Source organism: Eublepharis macularius, chromosome 7 (genome assembly GCF_028583425.1).
Source record: "Eublepharis macularius isolate TG4126 chromosome 7, MPM_Emac_v1.0, whole genome shotgun sequence".
Classification (NCBI taxonomy): domain Eukaryota; kingdom Metazoa; phylum Chordata; class Lepidosauria; order Squamata; family Eublepharidae; genus Eublepharis; species Eublepharis macularius.
This window is the reverse complement of record NC_072796.1, coordinates 97,944,410-97,957,053: the sequence shown is the minus strand read 5'-3', so window position 1 is coordinate 97,957,053 and position 12,644 is coordinate 97,944,410. Positions and strand designations below refer to the sequence as shown.

The window sequence follows — 12,644 nt, the reverse complement described above, 5'->3', positions numbered from 1 at the left end:
TCTGGTCATGTAAACCAGCAAACTTAGCAAATTTTGTAAGCTGAAAAATCCAGCTGTGGAAGTGGCTTTGAGTGAGTCACATATGATGCTTTTTTTTGCATTTAATAACTGGAAAGATCAAGAAAATATTGTTACAGAAAACTGCTAAATAAATACTAAGGCCACAGCTGCTACATGCTGTACTTCTGAGTTCCTGAAACATTTTTGTAATAAAGTTAGTGCTTGATAACTAGAGAACAGAAAATATCAGATCAGTTGTTGATTATTCAAAATTAAACCAGTGTGTTTAAGAGGCAATTTTTGTTTATTTTCTTCAGTTAAGTAGTAAGGTTTATTTGGCAAGCAGCCACTAAATTTAGAATGCCTGCTTGGTGTATAGGTCCATACATGCAATTTTTGAAAGCATCCAGATGGAGATGGGTCAGTCTTCTGATTTTATTTCAGAATCTTTTTGCACTTGCTGCTAGAATTATTCTGTTGAATAGCTTTAAATTATAACAGAAGACAAATTGTTCTTTTATAGGTACAGTACAGCGATAGACAGAATGGCAAAGAGTGCGCGACCTGTTTGACACTGTCTCCTGTGCAGATGACTTTCCATGGTATTGGAAGCTCCACTGAAACCAGCCATGACCAGGTATATAGGAAGAATGGTTAACCTTGCATTTCATGTAAAATATTAATCTCTGCAACTATATCTGATCTATGCTGCAATGTATGCCCATGTTGGAATTAAAATGTTAAAGAAATTAGTTATTCAGAAAGGAGGCAGTCTTGATTATTTAGTTCTTGATTTCTCATGACTCATTATGAAAAGCTAAAAGTTATGTGTTTTGGTTGTCACAGGAGTTACTGTTTTCACATTAAAAATATGAGACCTTTACCCCCCATTTTTGATACATAGTAGTACATGTCTGAGACCTATTATTTTAAAAGAGGAGTGAATAACTTGTGGCCCTGTTGACACTGCCGTAGGGCCTGGTACCTTTGTTATATTCCCTGAATATTTTAATTTTCAAAATAAAATGTTCTGACCTTTCCATCTATCACTACATATGATGAGATTTTGTAAGAGGACATTTTCACATCGCCTGATACGTAAATTCATCCTTAAGTAACAGGAATTTAAATATTATGTCTTTTTTAATTTGACAACGTGTGTATTTAAAGTCATCATTAACTTTTTCTTGAATGAAACTTGACTTTCCAGTTGGGCTGGATCCAAACTGCCACTATTGGCGGATCAGAACTTCTTTGCTTCCCCACTCTCTCTCTAGCCCACTGAACCACTCTGAAAATTTGTTCCTGGGCATCAAGGGACCCTGAGAGAACAATGTTTGGGCAAGCAGAGTTCTGCAGTAGAAAGAGAATATTGGCAGAAATCATCTCCCCCTTTCCACCAAGAAAGTGCTGTTAATCAAGTGTAACTGCCATTACTCCAGCAAAATTGCAACCTTGAATCCAACTTACTATCAACGTGATTGACAACTGTCACCATTCAGCATACACTCGTCCATGCATAATATTTCTCTTGTACTCAGCAAGCTTGTATATATGCCTATTATGTTGTGTCCTGTGACTGCTGCTTGTGCGCCTTGATACTTGCAATTGTGTACAGAAACCTTAATACATATCCTCTACTTATTCTGACTCTTGCAGCCCAGCGCTGAGGGGCGGCAGAGGGGAGGAGGGCATGGAGAAATGAACACACAACAAAAGCAATTGGAGCAAAGATGGCCACAACTTTACTGAAATTACAGCTGAGAGGAGCATTGGCAATGCATAGGGGTCAGATCCCAAGCATCAACTGACCTTCCTGCCAGTTGATGACCCCCGGCCCCTTCAGACCCTAGCTGAAGGGGGGAACCAAGGATTGGCAGTCTGGGATATCACATGGGTGTGCACCCCTGCATGAATCCACCACCACCTGGTAGTGAGTCTGCCCTGGCAGCCCCTGAGCTGGGCATGCACCTCCAAGACTCACCCCAAGATTCCTTATGGGAATCCCCTTCAATGAGGAGATAAAGCACACAGGCCTCCTCTCCCCCCACAAAGGGATCTGATCCCAATGCAAAACGCCCATAAGTTGTGACAAAGAAACTTAGAAACAAAACAAATTTCCCAATAACGAACCTGCTAAAATACAATCAAACAAAACAGGGAGTGGAGGGCGGGCTTTCGCTGTCTGGCTCCGAATGACCTCTTTTTATACAGTCCTCGGACCTGAGTGAAAATTTCCTCCCTCAGGTCAGCAGCCTGCTCCTGCCCCCTCCTCAGCCAGTCCCTGATTGGCCGGCCGGGGATTTGAATTCTATTGCCCGGCCAGGTTTGAACCTATTGGGCCGCAGGCCTCCCAAGGGACGTTGGGAGGCCCAGGCATGGCAGCTGCCATGCCTCGTACCCTGCTGCCGCCCTGTAGGCTGCAAATCTGGCCATCCAGGTAAGTCTGGGGCCATTACTTCTTTCTATTTCCTGTTAACTCCATTTCTGTATTATTTTATGTGTAGGAAATACATGACAAAGCATTTATTCTTCCCTAGCAACAGCTGGAGCTTTCCCTGGCACACATCTTCAAAACTCACCCACTTGTGTAGCGTTTAATTTGTATTCTTAATGTAAGTTATTAATTACCTCCCAAATGTAATTAGAATGAAAATCAAAGTGTTTGGCTAGATATTGCTAGAGACCCAAAGAGCTGCCATTGTTCTACATCTCTCCCTCACCCATCTTTGTCATAATATTTATGTAAACTCAATATGTGACTAATGTTACAACATAACATATCACTCTGTCTCTTCTGACAATGGTTTATGATATGTCGTGAGGGTTGAGTAATGTACAGAACAGCGAACAGTGACCATACAATAACATTATCCCTTACAAGGGGGAGAAAGACATAGGACAGAAGAGGCTCTGTGTCTCTTGTAACATTTTCAGTGTTTTTAGTAGAGTTCTCACACTTCTCCACATAGTAATACTGGCCCTATTTATTATTAAATTATTTTTCAGAATGGGCAAGGAATGCTTTATTTATATGGCTTAGTTTCTACCTGCTTGTGTTCCTTTGCACTGGAGACCATGTAAGGTATACTCAAGGAAGAAAATAGTAATATTAGCACCTTAGATCAGCAGCAGAGGTTTTGCTGAAGATTTGTAACAAAATATTTCAGAAAGCTTTGCTAACCAACCAAAGCTTTACCTTCTCAAAGTTTTGGTTAACCAAATTCCATCTGCTGTCACTGTAGAATGCTGATTCACAATAAGGTTCTAACTCCATCATTCCTCCCACTCTTTCACATTAAGTAAGAGAGTTCTGCTTAAAGTGAAGGCCTTAACAGGTTAGAGAGAAGAATTGTCATAAAACTATGTTGTTTGGGGACTAATTTGGACTAATTCCACATAGCTCTTTATAGCTTCTTAGCTTTCTTGCAGTAATTACATCAGTATATTGCACAAGGATTAATTGCTAGCAAAGCAACGTAGGTTGGCTGTCTGCCATTTCAAAAGAGCCTTGTGTAACATGCAAGTTTATGAGAAATACTTTATGAATAATACTTAACAATGCTTACTAAAATGAAATATTCTTTAGAAAGACTAGTTGTTAAGACCCTAAAAACTTTATAAGAAAGGTGTTACGGTAACAAGTATGACCTATATGATGGTTGATTGCTGGCTGTTCTTCTTTACTAGCTTTGGGTGCATGTGAATGAGTTACTGTAACTGAACATCCTGTTACCCTTCCCCAAGCCCATAAGTTGCATAGCTTTCCTGTGCATGGCTCATTGCATTATGGGAATAGCTGAAGGTTTGACTTCATTGTCCTTGCAAGATATACAGTAGAGCATTTTGTCTTTGTTAGCAGGCAGTAGTTGCAATAGTGTAGAGAATAACATTGTGATAATGCTGAGAGGCAGAAGTAAACATCAGAGGGCCCACCATGAAATTTGGAAAATAATGTTAAAAATAACAGTGGTTCTGAAATAGAAGGTTTTTAAAAAATCTAAATACTGTTCTTCTGCAAACCATTCTCAAAAATAATTAGATAGAAAACTGTCATCCCCTCATAATGGAAGAACTTCAGTGAAGAAAGGTAACAGCAGGTTGGGAAGGAGAAAAGACAGAAAATTTCTAATGTTTAGTGTGGGGAAAGTGATAGAACCGTTTAATGTTTTTTTTTAAAATAGACATTCAGAAGGAGTCATAGGATAGCTCCATTGTAAATATTCTTTAAACATTCCCCTAGATTAGTAGGTTAGCAATTGTCATTTTCTACCGGCAGATGCTTTTCAGATACATTTGTCTGTCAAAACCATAGACAGCTTCTGATCAAGAACCAGGAGCCTGGAGTCATAGACTAGGGGTCAGAATCAAGAAGTCACTCTGGGGGACTCAAAAACCAGAAATCAGCCAATGAAAATATTGCTACCCAATCAGAATCCTAGTGTAAATAGGAAGGGATAGTAGTTCTTCCTGGTTGAGGGAGAGGCAGTGGATAGCCTGGGTGAGAGAAAGAACTCTGTAGGCATGAAACTATTTGTTGACCAGGAAAGAATCCAACCTCTACTCTTTCTGTTTCATCACATATTAGGCATGTGCAATTCGGGTTTGAAATTTGACAAAAATACTGAATTTTATCTGATTCGGTAAAATTCAGTATTACCGAACTTAAATATGCATTACCGAATAAATTCTTTTTTTTTTAATTTTTTATTTTTCAGTATACTACACAACACTACAATAACACTACACAAGACTATCACAAGGAAAGGGAAAGGATGAATAGAAAGGGAAGGGGCGGGGACAAAGGGACATCAAGGGAAGGATAAACTACATTCAACACTACACTTCAATGTTTTCCCTTCATACTGCCATAATAGAAAAAAAATAGCTCAATAAAATGATGATGGGGTGGTTAATCATACAGATTACACATTTCAAATTCTAATTAAACTTTCCTCCCCCTTCTGGGTCCCGGACGCAATTCTCTCTGTGCAACCGCAGCTGCGGTGCTCTCCTCCTTCCCCCCCCCCTCCGGCTTCTCCTTTTCTTCGTTCTTGGTACACTGGAATTCCGGGTTTTTATCCTCAAAATCCTTTAGTTGATCTTCTGATAGTATCTTATAGGCTTGATCTTTATGTCTAAACCATATTCCTTCCGGAAGTAACCATTTATACTTTATTCCATGGTCCCTCAGAAGAGCTGCGAACTTTTTGTACTTAAAACGTCTTTTCCGGACTAGAAATGGAACGTCCTTTATGTCAGACTGTGGCTAGATAAGGCACTCTCTGCAAGGTTCCCTTTAGAAGCAAGAATAAGTCCAGTGTCTGGCAAAGGAAGTTTTATTGCAGAAAAGGTCCATTATAGTCCACTGTCCTGAATAGGAGACTCAGGATGGTACATGATCATTGTTACCAATGAAGAGCAAGCATAGGATACAGAGTAACAATACCCATCTGGAACAGCCTCCCCCCACAGTTCTCAAAACAACATCTTTCAGTCCTGGGAAGCTGCTCTCCTTCAAGGCCAATGCTTGGTGGAACGGTGTTAGACACAACAATCTTCTCTGGTGGGAATGCTGCCTGGGAACTGGTGCACCTGGGGAGAAAGCACTTAAACACTAGAAGCATTAGAACATGGAGTCAGTACAGTTTAGATACATACTGGACCTGACATTCTGCCCCCCTTAAAATAGATCCCCCCCCCTGGCTTATATGGATAGCGAGTATGAAAAGCTTTGGTTAATCTAGGAGCATGAACATGTGCAGAGTTCACCCATTCATCGTAACCAGAATCAAAGTCCTTCCAGCGAATGAGGTAAAAAAGCTGGTTTCACTTGAGCTTAGAGTCCAAGATTTGTTGTACCTCATAGTGTATTTGGTCGTCAATCAAAGTTGGAATGGGTGGAGCTTTGATGTGCCATTTGTTGTCGGTGGGAGCTCTCTTTAGAAGGCTGACGTGGAACGTATCATGCACATGGCGCAGGTTTTTAGGCAAAGTTACAGCAACAGTTACTTTATTTATTATTTTGCGCACAGGAAAAGGTCCTAGGAATTTTAGAGCGAGTTTGCGGCTGGTTTGAGCTAGCTTTAGGTTTTTTGTGGAAATATACACATGATCTCCAGGTTGTAATTCCCATTCGGCCACACGATGGCGATCTGCGTATTTTTTGTAATCCAGTTTGGCTTTTTCAAGGTGTTTCTTAATAAGAGTCCACTGCTGCGCCGCCTCCCCCCACCATGAAGATACATCTGGCAGTTTAGAGGAATGGAGAGGGGGTGCGTCTAACGGGAAGGGATCGAAGTGAGTCCCGTACACAATTTTGAATGGAGCCTCTCCCGTTGAAGCGTGTACACTGTTGTTATAGGAGAATTCGGCTAGGGGGAGAAGGTCCACCCAATTATCTTGTTGAAAATTAATGTAGCAACGAAGGAATTGTTCTAAAATTTGGTTAGTCTTTTCGGATTGTCCGTCGGTTTGTGGGTGGTGGCTTGAACTGATGCCTTGTTCAATATTCAACATTTTCAAAAGCTCCCGCCAGAAGTTGGCAACGAACTGTCCGCCGCGATCCGAAATCACCTTGGACGGAAAAGAATGTAATTTCACGATGTGTTTTAAAAACAGATCCGCTAGCTTTCGCGCGGAGGGTATAGCAGTACAGGGGATAAAATGTGCTTGTTTGGAGAACAGATCTACCACCACTAAAATACAATTATGTCCTTTTGAGATAGGTAGATCAGTAATAAAATCCATGGATATTACGTCCCAGGGTCTGTTTGGCGTTTCCAATGGTTGCAGGAGACCCGGAGGCTTCCCTTTCCTGGTTTTGGCGCTGAGGCAAACAGGACAGGAACTAACGTATTGGGAAATGTCTTTGCGCATGCCCGGCCACCAGAATTGTCTTTGGACGAGATGCAAAGTTTTTAGATACCCATAATGTCCAGCAGTGGGAGCATCATGACAGCACTGCAAAATTTCCAGTCTGAGGCTGTCTGGGACATACAACTTGCCCCCGGCCAACCAATCCCCTTGTGGGGATTGGGTCAGTTTGCTCCGCGGAGCTCTATCCCCCTCCTTCTCTATTTCAGCTTTAAGTTTCGATTTCCATTCTTGGTTGGTTGGGAGGGGCTGCTTGGCGCGGCTGCGAGTAGTCACCACGCCCCCAAGTTGCTTAGGCGAGAAGACCGTGTCGACTGTCTCCGCCCGTTTGCTCCTATGTTGGGGCATGCGCGATAGGGCGTCCGCCAAAAAGTTAGTTTTGCCCGGGAGATAATTTAGAGTGAAGTTGAATTTTGAAAAGAATTCCGCCCACCGCAATTGCTTGGCATTCAGTCTGCGTGGGCTCCGGAGGGCCTCCAAATTTTTATGATCTGTCCAGACCTCAAAAGGGTATCGCGCCCCCTCCAGCCAATGTCTCCAGTTAGTAAGGGCTGCTTTTACTGCAAAGGCCTCCTTCTCCCACACATTCCAATTCCTTTCCGCGGCAGAAAATTTTCTAGACAAGAACGCACAAGGACGCAATTTTCCATCCTCCCCCTTCTGTAGCAAAACCCCCCCTATCGCCGTATCGCTGGCGTCGACCTGTACTATGAAGGGGGATTGTTCGTTGGGGTGGGAGAGGATGGGTTCTGTTACAAATTGCTCTTTTAGGCAGTCGAAAGCCGTTTGGCAATCGGGGGTCCATTGTAATTTGGAAGAGGGCTTCTTAGCTTGGTCCCCTTTATCTTTGGTTTTCAGCAGTTCTGTTAAGGGGAGCGTGATTTGGGCGAAATTTGCTATGAAGTCTCTATAAAAGTTGGCAAAACCCAGGAAGGATTGCAGTTCTTTGCGGGTGGTGGGCGTTTGCCAATCTTGTATCGCCTGTATTTTGGCTGGATCCATTTTCAGACCCTCTTGGGAGATACAATACCCAAGGTAAGTGAGTTCTGTTTTATGGAATTCACATTTGGACAATTTGATGGGCAGTTTATTCCTCATCAAGGTGGCTAGGACCTTTTGTACCATTTGAACATGTTCTTCCTCGGTGTCCGAATAAATTAAAACATCATCAAGGTACACCACCACCCCTTTGTACAGAAATTCGTGTAGAACTTCGTTTATCATGGACATGAATACAGACGGGGCTCCCGTCAATCCAAAAGGCATAACTAAGTATTCATATTGTCCGAGGGGCGTATTAAACGCGGTTTTCCACTCATCCCCTGCCTTGATACGAACGTGGAAGTAGGCATCTTTTAGATCTAATTTCGTAAAGATCTTACCTTGGGCCACGACGTTGAGAAGGTCTCGGATGAGCGGTAGAGGATAGGCGTTGTTGGTGGACACTGCGTTCAGTCCCCGGAAATCTGTGCAGAGTCTGAGTCCCCCATCCTTCTTTTTTACGAAGAGGACCGGAGCGGCGTGGGGGCTAGAGGCTGGGCGGATGAACCCACGTTGAAGGTTGGTGTCGATGAATTTCCGGAGCTCTTCGCGTTCATGGAGACTCATGGGGTAGAGTCGTCCTTTGGGTAGCGAGGCTCCTGGTAAGATTTCCACCGCACAGTCCGTTCGTCGATGCGGGGGTAGAGTGTCCGCTTCCTCCTCCGAGAAAGCGTTTAGAAAAGGCCAGTAAGGTTCGGGTATTTGGTTGACTTCTTCTTGGGTAAGGAGGGCCTTTTCTTTCTGAGTAGGGTCTTCGCCCCAGTTTTGATTCCAACGGTGATTTTCACAGTTGGCGTGACTGAAGGTAATGCATCCCTGTGCCCAGTCTATGTAGGGGTTGTGATCACATAGCCATTTGCTGCCTAGGATTAACGGGTACTTGGCAGTAGAGCTGATGACAAAGGACCTCTTCTCCCAATGTTGTCCCATGCCTGTGATCACCGGGATGGTTTCAGTTGTAACAGGATTCATGTTGGTACCATCCATTTGTTCAAAGATTACTGGATTTTGTAAATCCCGAGTTGGTAAAACCAGTCCATTAACTAGAGCAGGGGCTATGATGTCTCTTGAGCAGCCCGAGTCAATTAGAGCTTGCACCCGAATGTGCATTTTTCTCTCTGGGTTGATCAGAGTCACGGGCATGAATAAAATGGACCCAGGTGGCCGGTTCGGTGCAGGAACGGGCTTGGGGCGGATCTGTCGTTTGGGCCCTTTTACGACAGATCCATCTCGTTTCCCGACTGGGGGCTCTCTGGATTGACTTCTGCGTTTGGGGAAGCGGGGTCGTATTCCATAACTTCTTCCGCTTCTAGTCCCCTCTCTGAGGCGGGCCTTTGGGAAGCGCCGCGGCCTCTGTTCGCTCGAGGTGCGGGAATCGGGCGTTGGAGAGTAGGAAATGGAGCAAGGGTTGGGCGCCTTAGTTGAAGCGGAGGTCTTTGCACAGGCCGGTAGGGGCATTGTGCTGCAAAGTGACCGGCTTGTCCGCATTGCAAACACAGCCCTTGTTGCCATCTAGCATCTCTCGCTCCACGGGTGGCGTACCCAGCTCCCCGTCCTCCCTTCTGCAAAGTCAAGGGTCTTCTTTGTCCCGTTTGTTGTTGTTGTTCAACCAAACGGACTTCCAAAATGCGATTCTCAACTTCGCATGCAAGTTGGATCCAACCTAACAAGGTAGGGGGATTGTCCTGCATGAGGGCTCTGTCCAAAAGTCTCGGGTTTAGCCCTTGCTTGAACAGGATGATTTTGGTGGACTCCTCACACCTAGGGCATTTGGCAGCCAATTGTCGGAATTTCGTGATATAGTCTCTCACTGACATGCTGCCCTGTTTAATGGCCTGCAATTCTGTTCGGGCCCTGGTTTCCTCTAAGGGGTCTTCATATTGTGCTCGAATAGCATCTACCAACCCCTGGAGAGTATCGAGTTCTGGGGCCCCGATATTATATAGTCCTACGTACCAGTCCGCTGCTTTCCCTTGTAAGCGGGAGCCGAGATGTTCAATTTGGCTGGCCTCGCTGCCGAAGAGGTGTCCCCACCGGTTGAAGAATTGCACGACTTGCACTGGAAAAAAGCCCAGTTTGGAGGGATCCCCATCAAAAGTGGCTTCCAGTTTCACCCAACCCATTGGGAGGTCTTGCCTCGGAGCCGGTGCTGGGTAGAAGTCCGCCGGAAGCATCAATGGCACTTGAGGTATGGGGGGACCCGGTTGTGCTAGCGGTGCTGGTTGCGCTGGCGGCGGCATCACCGGTTGAGCCGGGGGTAGCGGCCTCGGCTGGGCTGGCGGTGGTGCTCTCGGCTGGGCTGGTGGCTGCAGTCTGGGTCGGGCAGGCGGCTGCAATCTCGGTCTGGCTGGTGGCAATGCAGGAGGTGCTGGCCGTAGCGGTTGAGGTGGAGGTGGTCGGTGCGGCGGAGTAATGATCGGCCGCTGAGGGGTGGGTTGGTGGGGTCGTAGTGGTGTAGGCCCCATCGGTTGGTTCGGAGGTGGTCTTACGGGCTGCTCCAGTGGCAAACGTATCGGCTGCAGCGGCGGGGTTAGTTGTGGTCGAAGCGGAAGGGGCCGCAGTGGCGAAGGCTTAATAGGTGGTGGGCCGCGCGGGCTTGCCCCTCTTGGTGTCGTGTCTCTGGGACGCACAGGCTGGTCTTGTGGCGCCGGTAGATCTTTCCCCGGGGTTTGCTGAATAGGAACCACTTCTAGCGGTCGTTGCGGTAATTCCTCCTCAGAAGGGGCCGGGAGTTCTTCCGTCTGACCCGGCCGAACTGTTGTTGGAGAAGCGGGGGGGTGTATCACTGTCGTCTCGGTTGGACGGGTTGGTCCCTCTCCTTCTCTTGGCTCCTCCGCTGGAGTCTCCTCGGGAGACGGATCCCCGTCCAATTTAGGGGGTTCCGTTGGAGTCCCTCCGGGCACCTCAGCTGGAGTATCCCCGCTCGGCGGAGTTTCGTTTAGTCCAGGGTGTTCCGCGGGCGATTCTCCCGGTTCTTCAGGGTAGGATTCCTCCTCTCCCGAAGGTAGCGGCTGCTGCGGGTCGACCTCCACTGGATAGGACATGACACTTTGAAGGGTGGCAATTTGTATCGCCATTTCTTCAGGCGAGATTCTCTCTCCTGCCCCCATTGACGAGATTAGGTGAATGGCATGAGCCAAACTTTCCTCCATATCGATCAGCCTAGCTTCCAACTGTTGCATTCGGCTAGGACCCGGTTGCCCCATCACGGAACCTCCCTCAGTTGTACTCACCGGGGAAAACGGCCCCCAGGGCGGAGGATCGCCTTGATCGACTCGCGATCTCGCTGCTAGAATTCCTTTGGCTAGGCCCGTCACGGCCGAGATGCCGGAGTCTACAGCATGGGTACGGCTTTGTATTTGCACCCAACTTTGCTCAGGAACTTCCGTTGGCTCTTTCCACGGGGCAAGTTCCGAATAATCCCAACTCAGGGCGCCGCGGTGAGATGTGTTCCCGTCCGTCCGTTCGGTCGTCCGGTTCCAAAACAGCCACGGTTGGCTGCTGTCCAGCTCAGGGACCGTCTCTAGGCTTCGGCGCCCGTCCATCGAAACTCTTGGATGTAGCCCTCCGGCCCGGCGCTCCCGTGTTTCTCGGGGTCGGGCTCCCCACTCCGACGGGGTGGGTAGCGAGAGCAAGGGAAGAGCTGTAGCCCTCGGCCTTGTCCCCTCACTGCTGAGGTCGATGAGAGGCGGTGTAGGCGTCGAAGCACCAGCCCCGGCTGGCACCTGCGATTCTTGGGGTTGCACTGTTTGACTGTCGGGGGACGCATACGGATCAAACAAAGGATCCCTGTCCGGGACTACCTTGGATTCCGCTGGGCCCGACTCAGGCATGATTGGTAACAAAATGTCAGACTGTGGCTAGATAAGGCACTCTCTGCAAGGTTCCCTTTAGAAGCAAGAATAAGTCCAGTGTCTGGCAAAGGAAGTTTTATTGCAGAAAAGGTCCATTATAGTCCACTGTCCTGAATAGGAGACTCAGGATGGTACATGATCATTGTTACCAATGAAGAGCAAGCATAGGATACAGAGTAACAATACCCATCTGGAACAGCCTCCCCCCACAGTTCTCAAAACAACATCTTTCAGTCCTGGGAAGCTGCTCTCCTTCAAGGCCAATGCTTGGTGGAACGGTGTTAGACACAACAATCTTCTCTGGTGGGAATGCTGCCTGGGAACTGGTGCACCTGGGGAGAAAGCACTTAAACACTAGAAGCATTAGAACATGGAGTCAGTACAGTTTAGATACATACTGGACCTGACACTTTAAAATCTTGACTTTAAGACCCATAAAGTCCAAATCCTCATTATATGAGTTATATAGGATAGTGTCCCGAATCTTTTTATATGAAAAGTCAATAATGATCTCGCGAGGCAGCTGTCGCTTTGTTGCATATTTTGGAGAAGCCCAACGGACCTCCAAAATGGTGCTTTTAACCTCTTCTTTAGTTGTCCTCGCGGGTGTCGCCAGTAGTTCCGAGACCAAATCCCACAGATCCTCATTTTCCTCCTCTTTCACATTTTGGAGACGCAAAATTGTCTGCGTTCGTTCCACCTGTAGCCCGATCAGCTGGTTCTCCACCAACTTCAGCTCTTTTTTCGTAGCCTTCACAAGTGACGCACTTTCCAGAGCAGACTTCTCTGCCCCCCCCCGCTACTTCCTTGATGGTTTTCACTTCGCTTTCAATTGAGCCCACCCTTTGATCAGTTTCGTTCAGCTTGTCAACA

The 12,644-nt window shown here is 46.5% G+C and overlaps 1 protein-coding gene across 7 annotated transcripts in view; it reads left to right on the top strand.

Annotated features, from left to right (window-relative positions):
• The window catches only part of STAU2 (staufen double-stranded RNA binding protein 2), a 242,970-nt gene that overhangs the window by 133,010 nt on the left and 97,316 nt on the right, over positions 1-12,644 (top strand). For all 7 annotated transcript variants that reach the window (XR_008597409.1, XR_008597410.1, XM_054984756.1 and 4 more), the window contains one exon: positions 524-637. Coding sequence is in view for 5 of the 7 variants with exons in the window: in XM_054984756.1 (XP_054840731.1) it covers positions 524-637 (114 nt within the window). In the remaining 2 variants the exon portion in view is untranslated. The remainder of the gene's footprint in view (positions 1-523; positions 638-12,644) is intronic.